The 14,620-nt window shown below is 38.4% G+C and overlaps 1 protein-coding gene across 1 annotated transcript in view; it reads left to right on the top strand.

Annotated features, from left to right (window-relative positions):
- The window catches only part of ARHGAP18 (Rho GTPase activating protein 18), a 124,117-nt gene extending 110,658 nt beyond the window's left edge, over positions 1-13,459 (top strand). The window contains exons 13-15 of the mRNA XM_007078641.3: positions 6,920-7,044; positions 10,670-10,731; positions 11,959-13,459. Coding sequence (XP_007078703.1) covers positions 6,920-7,044; positions 10,670-10,731; positions 11,959-12,050 — 279 coding nt within the window. The 3' untranslated portion in view covers positions 12,051-13,459. The remainder of the gene's footprint in view (positions 1-6,919; positions 7,045-10,669; positions 10,732-11,958) is intronic.
- Positions 13,460-14,620: the final 1,161 nt, after the last annotated feature.

The following is a 14,620-nucleotide window of genomic DNA, read 5'->3' as shown; positions in this document are numbered from 1 at the left end:
AGCCAAAGGATCCAGTATTTTAGTGGTGGGCCATGGAAGAGGAGCTGGTAAAAGAAACCAAGAAATGATAGGAAGCCAGAGAAAGTTAAGATTATAGCATCTTAGAAGTCCCACGAGGAAGAGTCAAGTAGGTAAAAGGGCGTGGTTAGTAGTGCGATAGAGGCCGAGTATGGTGAACATTGGATGGAGGCCCAGAGCGTTTTGCATTTGAAAAGTCAGTTCTGACTTTGTAGGCCGTTAAAAATCATCACTTTCTGATAGGCTTCAACTTGCAGTTGCAACTGATGTCTCACACAAATGCATGCACACATGCACCAACCACATCACATTCTCGAACTCGTGTCTTGAGGATATAGCTCTAGTTCTGCCAGCAGTGAGACATTAATGACCAATCATTTTCTCTCTCTGGGTCTTAATTTCTTCTATAAAATGCAGGGTAAGACCAGATTAATAGTATCTCATCCAAAGGATGTAATAAGAGCATTTGTAGTATCATTTTTTACAAAACCTGACTGGCTCACTCCCTGGACTCACTGAATCAGAGTCTCCCAGAGCAGGACCTTGGCATATGTATTGTACAAACACTGTGAGTGTGATTTTTTCCCCCATTTGGTATTTATATGTGTGTAAACGTATATTTAATTGTTTGTTATGGAATTTTTCTTACCTGTTCATGAAAACAGCCATAAACCCATCTCCAGTGATCAAACCTATTTTTCTAATCTCGTTCCATCCTGTCTCTCACACTTTTCCTTTTTGTTTTTTTAAGGAAATCATAGGCATTCCATCATTTCACTCATAATTATCTCAGATTGCATCTCTGCCTGATAAGGGTCTAGGACAGCTTGCTTTGATGAGCATCTTGTTATGAACTGCTGAATTGTGTAGGTTTCAAGTTCATTGTGGACTTAGATTTGTATGATTTTTTTCTACTGTCATTCAAGCTCACCTTTCAAAGTAAACAGAAGCTGCATGTTTATGAGAAAGAGATTCCATGAAATAAGCTGAGCTTGCTCACGTCTCCCTTCATTGGTAGAGGGAATGTTCCTTCTGTGGTTTAACTTCAGCGTTAACTCTGGATGATCTTGTGTCACACCCGTAAGTTACAGTTGAGGGACTCAAGTTTTAGAGAGCTTACGTGACTTGCTAAAAGTCCAAGATGATCTGGTAACCTTTTAATGTTTAGGATCTCGGACATGGAAAAGAAATCTGTTGCTGCACTTTCTGCCATTCTTTTCAGAAGAATCTTGGAGTTGGCAGCAGTGTGATGTAGATTCTGGGCTGTTTGTATCATGGGCCACCTGTCTTTGGTCACAAGTCTGTTTATAATTCCATTTCTGGTTTCATTTAACAGCTCTGACCCAGAGCATCATTGCAGGTATTGTTTTAAGCCTTTGCTTCAGGTCTGGAAACAGTGTCTGGATCTACTTGGGGACCCATGTGAAAAATCAAATTACAATATGAAGCACAAAATCTTGTTTTTTTAAGATGTTTTTTGATTTTATAGTGCATAAAAAATACTATATTAGAAGAGAGAAATATCAGAACTTAATTTTGTTGTAAATTAAATGCTTATTACTTCGGAAGTTATTTCAGATCCTTCTTTACAGTTCTCTGAATCTGTGAGTTGGATAAAGTTTAAACATTTGGATAATAAAGGCCCAATTATAATCAGGACTGAGGCAGTTCAAGATCACAGAGAATGGCTTCCATATTTCTACCTCCAGTTAGAGTAAGGTGATGAATATGCCATTTTAGTTTAAGATACCTTGCTAAAATGTCTTTAATTTTCTAAAATATGTGTTATATCTGGCCTTTTTCTTAAGAAAGCTGTATTTCCAGTTTGCCCCTTTGAAGATAAAAGGGTTTTCTGTAGCATTAAAATGTCAGCTTTACATTTTGCTTAGTTTTTAACGCAGAAAAAAAAAAAAAAAAAAGAAATATCCATTTTAAAGATTTGACGTTGAATTTCTAATCTAGGGTATAAAACTAAGAGCAATGCAGTGTTTATCAACATGTTATGAAGAAATATTGAAATCATTTTTTATTTAACCAAATAATAAAATCATGTTTTTTAAAATAAACTTTATTTATTTTTTTTTTAATTTTTTTTTAACGTTTACTTATTTTTGAGACAGAGAGAGACAGAGCATGAATGGGGGAGGGTCAGAGAGAGTGAGGGAGACACAGAATCTGAAACAGGCTCCGGGCTCTGAGCTGTCAGCACAGAGCCCGATGCGGGGCTCGAACCCACGGACCGCGAGATCATGACCTGAGCCGAAGTTGGCCGCCTAACCGACTGAGCCACCCAGGCGCCCCTTAAAATAAACTTTAGTTCCATATATAAAACATATGAGGACCATATATGAGATAATTTTTTCCATTATAACAGTTTTTGCATGCATAAGAAATTATTATTTTGTAAGTTGTAAAATCCTTTGTGACAAAATTTTAATGGTGTGTTAGTGAAATACTGCTCTTCCTTGGTCTTGCTCTACATCACATAACTTCAGCTCACCAGAACACCAAAAATAAATACATTAAAAAAAAAAAAAAGAGTCACAGCTGTTAAGACCAAAAAATGTGAAACAGGAAAATTACAAAGATTATACTATTCACAGATTCAGTTATTATGGCTCAAGTTAAGAACAGACTGTTTGCTCTAATGATCAGGCATGTTGTGTCTATTCAAAGCTTGGCAGCTCAATGTAATTAGTATACTAATGGCTTGAGTATTTGATACAGCATGATTCTGGAGCTTAATAGTAATTGTCATACACTAGAGCTTTGGCATCATTTATTGTTTACCATCTTTAGTAAATATCATTTGACCACACTTGTCAAGATATCTGGAAAAAAAGAAAAAGTTTCCAGAAACAACTTCTAAACTCTTCATGTTTAACCATTATATCTACCAGTAAACACTTTTTTTTTCTCCAAGGGTGAAGGGCATGGCAGATTCAAAGTGAGTCGGACTCTGAATCTGTATATCGTTGTGAGAATTTGGATGGGATGTCTTACTATAGAAACAAACACTGAAGTGTTTCTGTCCTACACATTCATGCAAGCACACATAAATACACATAGACGGACACATGCCTTCCCTGCTAGAAGTTTCCGTAGTCATCAGGGAGTGTGGCCAATCAACCTAGGAAGGTGCTATGTGCCATCGTTGGCCCAATGGAAAGGTTTTCCCAGACACTGATACTCGACTTCTATGTGAAATGAGTTGGTAGTTCGGGCAGCATTCAAGCTGATCCAAAACTGGCCTAGCTTCATCCCCTGCTCACTCAGGGAAAGGTGTGAGAAAGTGTAGTTTCACAGTGATAAGGAGTCTGTATGCATGCCACTCCCCATCTGCTGGCAAAGCCATAATACGGAGATTACCTAACATTTCACCTACACACGAGACTTCTCAAGTGCCTGAGAAGCTAGTCCGTGGTTCTCTTCCTTCCTAACTCTGTGGGAGAGATGCTGGATTCCTGTGTCAGATGTGCTGCTCTGGGGTGTGACCCCCCAATACCACACTGACCCCAGTGCTGTGATTTATAAGGAAGCCTGGCTGTACTCTCTAAAGCACGGTCTCTGAACTCAAGTAGAAAGCGTAGGCCACAGCCACAGTATTCGAGGCCTTCAGTTTTTCATGAGGTGCCTTATGGGAAAAGTGGTGGAATCCTCAGGCAAATGCATGCAAATGTTGGTGACTCCCTGCAGGAGTAACTGACTGAAGTATTCCTTATGACACTTAATTCCTTCCTTCCTCTCTTTCCCTTCCTGTCTCTTCTCTGTAGAGGAAATACCATGTGGTACATGGAGGCAACTTTTTTTTTTTTTAAAAGAAAATGTTCCTAAATGCTTTTTTTTTTTTTTTTTTTGCTATCAAGGCAATACACATTGGTATATGTTATTTTATTCTAGGGAAATGCTATAATGTTAGCATAGCATTCTCAGAACTGTTTTTGAGTGATTCATTTAATCAATAAACACTTGATAGTTGGCTACAGATATACAGATGTGACTCAGGTATGTGGCATGTAACTAGAACACAGGTGTCATATATTAGAATTCCATTACAAAACAATTTCAGTGGAAAGAGGAGATTCTTTTTGACCCTGTAGATCATGGAAGGTTCTATGGAGTTTGATATATTTGAGTTGGGCCTTAAGAAATTGGTAGCAGAAGATATTGCAGAAGAGGAGTAAAACATGCATGAAGACAGGAAAGCCTGGGTGTTTGTAGCCAATTTGATTGGCCTTTTTAATCCAAACAATAGAATGGTGCCACAGGACCATTGTGGGTCCCATAGTGGGACCATAGTGGGGGGAAAGGCAGACAATGGAGGGAGCTTGTCATATCTCTGAACTCTCAATGGCAATGTATTTTTCTGGATCCTTTTGCTTTCATAACTCATTCCTTGTAGACCTTCTATATATAAAAAATTATTATCATCTACTTCAATTAAAATATCAGCACAGATTTGCCTGCCTTCTTGATATTTTAGGGTTGGATAAGATGTAATTCTGGGAAGTTTTTGTCACTATTATTTTTGTCATAGAAAACCTGTATGTAAGGATATCTGACATTATGAGTCAAGCAGATTTCCTAACTTTGCTAAATCAGCATAAAGTATCTGGGTATCTGCAAACCCTAGCCTGCCACTCAAGGCCCATCATCATCATCATCATCATCATCATCATCATCATCGTCGTCATAATAATGGAATCCAAAATGCCAGTATTTGTTTCTCACTTGAGTGGACAAGGTGGATTAGGGTTTTATGGACACAGACTCTGTGCTTCAACTGTTGATATTACAGTTTCACTCCAACATTCATGTTGTCTGTCAGCTTCTTGTTTTCTGCCTCCTGTGAGGTAATAGGGAAGGCCAGGCCAGCAGGTGAATGACCAGAGCAGGATACAGCCTAGAGATGAAACCCAAGGCAAAAGTGCATGTAGCATAATCCCTGAGTTAGAAGATACACCACTGATTTAATAGCTGCCTTGAAAAAAAAAAAAGGCACACTAGCCCATTAAATGCCCCATCCATTGCAAGAAGCAGCTCATCTTCCACAGGTTACAAGTGAAAGTAAATTGTCACAGAATCAAGGAAAAAGGTAACTTAGATTTGCGTCCTACGGGTGAGGTGGAGGTCAGAAACTAGACGAAGTTATCGGGCCAAAAATGTGCCCCAGAAATTGGAAGTCAACAGACCAAGCCAAGGGGTGAGGCTGGATGGGAGAGAAGCAGGCGTTGAGAGGTTTGGGCGTGGGTTGGGATTGGGACATCCTTCAAGGATGGGGCTGAGCACATTTCCCCAGCAAGACCAGTTAAAGGACACTATGAACAGTCCCTCTCCTAGCAGATTGGCGAGTGGGCAGCCTTGGAACGCACTGTCTTCCGTGGGAGGGAGGGCTCCCGTGGCCCCTCACTGAGTGGTCAGGTGAGGGCAGCAGGGTTTCGCAGGTTGGCATGAGGCCCCCTGTGGTGTCTCCGCAGATGTAACAGGTGTCCGCAGCCCTTTGGGGAGCAAAGCCATGGTCTTACATAATCCCATGCTCCTTTTTCGGTCTTAGGAGTATTGCTTCTTTTCTTTGTTATTCTGGTGCTACATTTCACTTGTTACCGCGAAGCAAGTGTAAATCTTTTGGGGGATGCCTACATTTTGTTGTAGCCCGATTCTAAAGCCATGTTATTTTTGTTGAACTTTAAAAGAAGTCACATTGATTCCATGTGTGGTATTTCCATGCTTTATGTTGGCGGGGGTTGAGGGGAAGCAATTCAAGACCATGTACCTTAACAAAATCATTTTGTGAGCACAGAAAATACTGTCTGCTACAAGATTTGTGTCTTATTTATCTACTAAGTAAGTAGACCTAGCACAGTGCCTGGTAATCAATACTTAGGAAATTTTAGTGTTTTGTTTTAAATGTTTGTTTATTTTTGAAAGAGCACAAGCAAGGGAGGGGCAGAGAGAGGGGGACAGGGGATCCAAAGCAGGCTCTGCGCTGACAGCAGAGAGCCCAATGTGGTGTTTGAACTCATGAACTGCAAGATCATGACCTAAGCTGAAATGAGGTGCTCAATTGACCAAGCCACTCAGGTGCCCCAGTAAATTTTAGCTTAATGAAACAAGGTTTTGTAACATTTAAAGCGTTATCTTTAAACATAATTTATGCATGCTGTTTGTTGTCAGGCCTGTTCATGGCGTACAGTTATAAATAATAAATTGTTGATTGTAGTGGAACCATTAGAAATTAATTAAGCCTAATATGTCAGGTGTCATAGCTGATACTTTGATATGACAGTCCTCACAATCTTTCATTATCTCACTAAACATACAGTTCTTAACATCTATAGGCAAAGGAATTAGAATTGGTCATCATCAGTTCAGAGTGTGTGGTCACAGTGGAAGCTTACTAGCCAAGAGAGGAGCAGACACAATCCAAATGTATAGGAACGCGTGTGCCATTTTTAAAAAAATACTCCCAGGAACAAACATTTCTGTGAAATTGTGTCAATGCACAGGAAGATTTTTTTTTTAAACGCATGCATTGCAATAGCACACAAAGTAACTTCTTTCTGATTCAATTTCATAAATTGCTGCATGAAGAAGCACTCTCTAGTAGATAATACTCAGAAATCAGCACTTAATATGGCAGTAATGGTTATTGCTGTCATTCTTTACATCTTTAAAAATAATTAAGCATTACTGCATAGGCATTATAAAGTTCCCCTATCACCATTAAGAGGATATTTGAGGTTTGATGTAATTTAGCAAATTACATTATACAGTAGTTAAGGTTTTTATGTAGTGAAGTAAAATGCATAGTAGTTAAGCACACTTCCCATGTAATGCATTGTACAGAGTTACATGTTCCAGCTGCCGCCAGCTTTGTTCCAGTGTCATTATTGCTTTGCAGGCTGACATTCCTCAGGGAGTGATTCGAGTGCAAGCTCCCCATCTTTCGAAAGTTTCCATGGCAATACAGCTAACTGAAGAACTAAAAGCCAGTGATGTCCTTGCCAGGTTTCTCAGCCAAGAAAGGTAGAGGCCTGTTTTGTTTTAATCATTCCACGATATAACTCGCACGCGCGCGCTCTTTCTCTCCCTCCTGTTAAAAAAAGAAAAAAAAAAAAATACTATGGGTGATGTGAAGTGCTTCAAAATTTCATCTTCCCAGCAGAAAAGAACAGACTTGATAACGAGACCGTTGGAATGACTTGAGTTCATTTGAGGTAGTTTATGCACAAGGGGAGCCGTCTCAGGCAGGATATCTGAGCGCGCCTGTGCCTGCCGTGGCCTTGGCACGTGAGACCCCTCAATATTCTTTCCAGAATGTGGTGACTGGAGGTTAATTACTGTGTGTGAGCCATTAGGAAAATCACTAAGTAGGATACAGTGGGTTTAAAACAAACAAATAAAAAAAATACCACTTTTTCTAGGAACTGTAACAAAAAGAAATGCTTAAATTCAAAAACAGAAAACAAAACAAACAAAACAAGGTATACGAAGTGAGAGAGGATAACCAGTTCCTTGAGCTCTGGAGTCTCCAGGACATAGAGCACGCCTTCCCTTTAGGGACAACCCAGCCTCCTTTGTTCTGGGGCTGATGGGGTAGGAGGAGTCCTTTGAAAGCTATTGTCCTCCTCTGCTGGTTTTAGAGCATACACTCTCTGAAACATTTTACAATACCCTTTTTTAAGTTTTTGGAGGTTTAACAAGTGTATTGGGCTTTCCGTGTCCCCCTCATCTCCACTCACTGAAAATTAATTAATTTTTTTTAATTTTTTTTTATTTTTACAATTCAGGGAAATCCGGGATACTGGCATCTCAGCTTATGAATTTTCTGTTTTAGCCTTCCATAGAATTTCATCTCTGCATTCTAGTATTCAAGGGCATCGGTGAAGTCTTCTGCCAAAACCTCTCCAATGTTAATGCAATACCACACGTATTCAATATGTCTGGGCTCTGTTTAGGGCCCTCTGCTAGATGTTGGAAGAGGTATAAAGATATATTTTAAAGTATCTTCCCTCAGGGCTTATAAATTGGGAGAAGAGATGAGCCGGTGCAGTAACAGATGGTGATGAACTAGAAGAGAGGCTTATTGGTAATATCTGGGCTTTTGGTAAGCCAGCACAAACTCCCCTCTCAACAATACTGTGAAGTAAGCACGAATGTTACTTCTGTTTCACTGATAAGAAAACCGAGACTTTGTGAGGTCACGCATTTCATAGGTGATGGTGCTGAATTCTGAAGGTGTGTTTTCGTCTCCGAAGGTTTCCCTTGAGACACTCTCCATACTCACCAGGATCTAGAAACCATCACGGATCTGGGGCCATTGGTGCAGAGTCTGGGAGTAGATGGAGTTTTAGGGGATGAAGGCATGGAGCAGTTGGAATTTTTCAGATGTCTTTGCCCCCTAAAGGGGGTGTCTGCTTCATGAAATCAATCCCCTTCCTCTGCCCGTCCTCTCCCAGAGTGGGTACCTGGAGATCTGGCCACACTGCAGACAGAAGCCGCTCTTTCAGGCTAGATAGAGTTAATTTATACAGCAATTACTTTTAGGATCCAAGTGTTCAATTTAGTCTGTACTTTTGTTGCTGTGATTGCAGATGATGCAATACATGACTATGAAGTTGCACAATATATTGAACTGTGACTTTAATATTTAAAGTATAGCATGATAGTGGTGGGCATACTGTTATAGAAGGCACCGGATTTGTGGCAGTTGTCCCCTGCCTATTTGGAGTTTCCGGTTGGGATGCTTTTATTAAATAATAATTTGTTGCCCCCCCTCAAGTGGGGTCCATTTTTCTACCTCCTCCCTTCTCGCCATCCTGCTGCACTCAGAGGGAAGTCTGGTAAACTTCTCTATCCATTGTCCACCCTCAAACCCCCAAGCATTCCTCAGCTCCTTTCTTTATGCTTGGGGATACTGGAGGGAGATGATCTGGATCCGAGTGCTAACTTTTCTGTTTCATTTTAAGCTAGTTTTGTAATCTCTTTTAAGTCTCAAGTTTTTCATGTGTAAAAGTAGACCATAATAGGGCCCGAATTACAGTCCTGTGATAACGAACTAGGAAAATGGCCGTGAAGCACACAGCACGGTCTGTTTGGGTCATACAAGTGAAATTCTCAGTAAGGGTTTATATGTATTTTCTCTTGCACCACATTCCCCTCTTCTACCACCTGGATTCCACCAGTGTAGGGGCAGTTGGGAACCTTACCTTCCTCCTCTTTTTCCACCCCTACTTTCTCTGCCAAGACAACAACACATGAATGACATAAAGTAAATATACAGTAAATTTCACATTTACTCGCCAGTCTTGATAAAGACTGTTGCCTTTTCTTTAATTATGGATTTGTTGATTAGCATTATGCAAAACCTTAGATTTACCAGGAAATCCAGTTGAGGTTTCTTTAAAGTGTAGCAATGCCTGACTAGGTTGTTTTTGGTTTTTCGTTTTTCGTTTTTGGTTTTTTGGTTTTCTTATCACGTCTCCCAAAACATTCAGCTTGGTCTTCATAGAAATAATGACTCTTTCAGTAGACTCCTAGTGTATTGGGTTACATACCATATTGTAAATAATTATTTAATTTTAAAAACAAGCATATGCCAGTTTCGAAAAAAAGTGAGTTGTCTCTCGGTTAGGGTCTTAAATGTGAGCGCGTATGAAGCCCTAAGTGTCTAGCATGTCACAGACAACAGAGTGGTTGGAGTTGGATAACCAAGGTGAGTCATTGGATGGTTGGTTAGGACAGCTTCTGCTGTACCGTAGTTTTCATAATGGTTTCAGTAAAAGTCAGATCTGCTTTTCCCTGCAATTCCAGGGAGTGTGTGTTTGGGGCCTTGCAAGAGCGGTTCACAAACCTTTCCAGGCACCACAGCCCACTGGAGAGCATTTGAAAAGCAGATTCTTGGACTTGTTGTAGGCGTACAAACACCAGAGTTTCTAGAACTCCAGGTCTGAATTTTTAGCAGGCTTCTTCGGTAATTCATAGACAGAGTTTTGAAAACCACTGAATCTTACCAACTTTTATTATTTGAACCTGATGTTCTGGAAGAGTTTATTCTTTGAAGAGCATGAGTCTGTAAATGCACCTCTTACTTGTGAAGCCTTCATAATGAATATTTGCTTCTACTTGGAGTATATGTGAGTCCTGTACTTGGATGGCCAGCACAGGGAGGGCTATGAACCCTGCCCTATTCTTTACATTCATCTTGCATAGTGTTGGAGTTGTCAGCAAAGCAAACACATGACAAATACTGGTTGAATAAGTGCAGTGTGAAAACTAAGATGGAAACATTTCTTTTTATGGTTTGATGAGAACTTTTTCGGCCCCCATGCAAAGTAGTTGATCATGTTAATAATTGTATTGGTAGCTAAAGTGTTATGTTCCCTTTCTTTTTAATTTTACAAATTTAGATGCTGATTTATTATTTTGTCTTCAGATGTATGAGTCCATTTGTTTATTTTAATTTACAGGTGTGACATTTTTATTACCTACTTGGCACACTTAACAGATGGGAAAATACAAATGTTAGATAATTACAGTGTGTCTAAGTTATGAATTTTCCACACAAGCTAGAATTCCCCAAGCACATTAAAGTGATTTACTTGCAAGCTGTTTGATGATACAACTAATCAGTTTGTTTTGTCCCTAATAGTGGGATTGCCCAGACTCTTAAGAAAGGGGAAGTTTTTTTGTATGAAATCGGAGGAAATATTGGTAAGCACATTTTGTTTCTCTTTGTATCGCATATGCGGATTCGACATTGCCCATGCTTCTTATTTATATCTTTGGGGGGAAAAAAAGAAATTAGAAGTTAAATATAGTGCACTGTAGATAGCTGATGAATAGTGTGGATTTTTTCAGTGGTCTGACTCTTCTCTACAGGCTCTATTTGAGCTTCTCTGTGCAAATGCCCATCTAATGTTGAACCTCAGCAAGGACAAATTCCCTTAAAATAGTAGCAACTTCTAGAATGATAATGAAGTTTTTCAGAACTTCTTTCCTTTTTATATGCTTACATCACATCTTAATAAAGGAAGTAGCTGTGCTTGTTTAAAGCCAGGATTACATTTTTGTTATGGCTCAGTCCTGGGTATTTTTAGTGAAAGCACAAGTTATTTTTGCCATTGTTGATTGCCTACTAAATAATACACGCGCAAACGCACATACGCAGATATATACACATACGAATACAGACACGCTGGTAATTTAAGAAATCAAAATAGAATAAGTGGATTAATTTTGACTGTGCTTTATATTTTACATGCTCCTTTTCAGTTATCAGTGGGTTGTACTCCTCTCTATGAAGATGTAAAATATCCTTTTATTTTCTCTTTATTTTAGCCCTTGAAAATGATACAGGTGAAACTGTTAACAAATACTAAATGAAATGGTGTTTAATTCAAAATAATAATTGAAAATATTTTAAGAAGTTTTGTGGAATTTTTTTCTGGGACGTAAAAATGTTGGTCAATATTGAAAATTTAATGTGGGAGTATGGAGACTCACTCTTAAAATTTAAATAAACAGCAACTCTGTCAGAAGCCTGGAACTGTTAACTCTATTAGCAAGGATTATTTAAATATTTATATATTTAATCTTGCTCTTTACTATTCGATATTGAGAATGAAGTGTTGTTTCTTCGGTAGATCGCAAACTGTTGCCACTCTTAATAACGGTGAATAAGCTTTTGGTGAACCAAAGCCCCTCACACGAAGTATTTTCAACTTCCTAAATTAATTTGAAAAACTTTCCTTTAGAGAAGGACTACTATGTTGACTTTTTCAATATTTTGGCCAAGTCTTACAATATTATGGGAGATGGGAAAGGATGAGTGATATTTTGAAGTCTAAGATTTTAGAGTTAAACCACGAGGAAGAAGTTTAAAATCGCACCCCAGCTTCTGTACCGTATTCAACTGATACAATAAAGTCTCTTTGCTAGGAGAACGCTGCCTCGATGAGGACACTTACATGAAGGACCTGTATCAGCTCAACCCCAACGCAGAGTGGGTTATAAAGTCAAAGCCATCATAGGAGACTGAAGCTGCAAATACCCACGAGGACTTCCTTGGTATACTTGCTGGGTCAAGAGTGGAAATAAAAGAAATGGCAGGACTCTTTGTTCAAATGTACCCGACTACTGAATAATGACACTCTGAAGCCTTAAAAAGTTAGAGATTTGTGCTGCCGCCGGAATTATGTTCATTATTAATAATATGATGGGCACCCAAGTATCTCTGGAGTGAGAGGAAGGGGAGTTAATTAGCTTGGAGACCATTCTGCTGTGTGAAAGGTGCCCAGATGTGACCACTTGTTTTATGTGAAACCATCCTGTCCTCCCTCTCACTTGTTTTCTCCTAAAATCATACACCTAGTAATCTGTGCTCTTTTCTCCTTTTTCTCCTCCTCTTGTCTGCCTTCCCTCAACTCCGGTTTGCTTTTTAACCAAAAAGATCACAAATACCAGATATCTGGCAAGTCGTGAAGACAATACATCTTAAAAGAGACGGACTTCAACAGGATTCCTGTCACTATCCCATGTTAATATTCCGCTCTCTGAATCATTTGTTCAAACAATAACATCCCACTTCTTCCTGCTGTATCACATGAAGTGATTTGCGTGGTTTTCAGTTCATCTGACGTATGTGCACAGAACCGTATCCACTATCAAGAAAATAAGCCTGTCAGAAACTGCCAATTATTACTGAACTATTCAATGTTTATATACTAAGAATGATTAAAATCTATCCATGTCGAATAACTGGATTATGGATAACAGTGAAAGCCAGATCACCTCATGTATGCTGTATTCTTCTAACTGAAATTTATGAAGTTCTAGCTGGCTTTACCTGTTGTCATATTAGTATAAATATGCATGATAGTATAATCCAGTAATGGTTGAGAATATATTCTACTGAAAGAGGGATTTTTCTAACTCATAAATAAGGCTGCAGGAAGAATTATTTTTTTTGAGTATGGCACAGTCATAAGAACAAGCTTTTGTTTGTGTACTCACTTTAGATAATCAGAGTAAATTTATTAAAAATGCTGTGGAAAGTACTATTCCCAGGGATTTTAGTGCGCAAACCATATTGTGACAATAGATGAGCCTCCGAACTGTAAATAAGAGGAACGAAGTGAGAGATGTTCAATATTTTATGAGTTTAGAGTGTAGTAAATAAAAGGTGATGTAAATGAGTGTTGCACAGACTGTGTTTATGATACTTTTAGTAGTATTTTAGGGACAATTACACATTCTCAGAAGCTCTTGATGTCACTCCAATTAGGAGGGAAAATGCTGTTAATGAGAACAGTCATAAATTTTTAGCATGTTGTTATAAGAACATAAGCCTGTGGATCTGATCACTTCAATAACACTGTGGTGATTTGTGCCATTGCTTTTTTATTTAAAAGATTTTTATAATTAAATGCGTTTTTCTAAATTATCTTTTCTTGGCATTATTTTAATCCTGTATGTTTATGAATGTGCTGTATTGTTGTTTATATTTTTATTTTTGCTAAAAGCCACTTCTTTTATGCTCCTTTCTCCTGCGTCATTTTTTAAGTGGGAAGACATGCGGAAGATCTAAAATGGTTTCCTGCCTTTTTTCCTTGAGCAAACTTGCGTTCTTTGGGATTTTTTAAAACCATGTTATATTTATTCTGTTTCTGATTTTGACAGTATATATTAATTTCTCAAAATGTCTTATTAATAGAGTTTAAGTTATTGAAAGAAATTGATGATATAAACTCAAATAAGTGTTGAAGACATTTTAGGGAGTGCACAACTTCAAAAAAAAAAAGTGAATATAGTGATTAGGTAAATGGCTGTTTAAAGCCTATGTCAGCTAGCTTTTTACCACATTTACTATTCCCCTGGTATATGTGGGGGCAGGGAGGGAAACACAAGAGGCTTTTGGTAAGGAAAAGAATACCAGATCTTGGAAAGTATATATGAAGAGGCCATTTCATTTTGAGTCCTTGGAACTCATGGTACGTGGTCATTGATATTGAACAACATCCTTTAAGATATTGACCAAGAAAGATGTCTGTCTATACTTCTAAAGAGGAGAAACTTAGTATAGAGCCTCAAATATAAATGCCCTGGAATTAACCCAGATATTTTTTCTATAGTGGTTTTTTTTTTTCCCCTAGTGAACTTTAAGTCTTGAGGTACATTAGTTTTTGTTTGTATGTGAGGGACAATAAAAACAGCAAATATATTTTTTATGAATCTCAAACATCTTAATTCTTAGTTGCGGTTGAAAAGTTGAAGATCTGGTGTTTATAGACTTGTTGCCCTGTTAATAGTTCAAAGAGGTTTCCTGTTTTCTGAAGTGGATCATTGTCATCTTTTTTTACAAGTACACAGTCTTTGTTTATTGCTGCTATAGAATTCAATGTAAACTCCTTGCTATAGCTCTTTGGGAAAACCAGTTTATTTTACTGACTTCATGAAAGTTTTCATTATTGTCTTTTCCTAATTTTTGTTAAACTGGATTTCATTTTCTGCCTCCTTGTACTGATTTCTCTCCTTCTTGATCAGTAGGTGGCAGTATTGGTCAGGGATTCCTTTGCATCTAAACAATGGGCAGTTTTAAAAG

The sequence above is a fragment of the Panthera tigris genome, chromosome B2, assembly GCF_018350195.1.
Source record: "Panthera tigris isolate Pti1 chromosome B2, P.tigris_Pti1_mat1.1, whole genome shotgun sequence".
In the NCBI taxonomy this organism is placed as follows: Eukaryota; Metazoa; Chordata; class Mammalia; order Carnivora; family Felidae; genus Panthera; species Panthera tigris.
The sequence above is the reverse complement of the archived record's forward strand: the minus strand, read 5'-3'. Positions and strand labels throughout refer to the sequence as shown.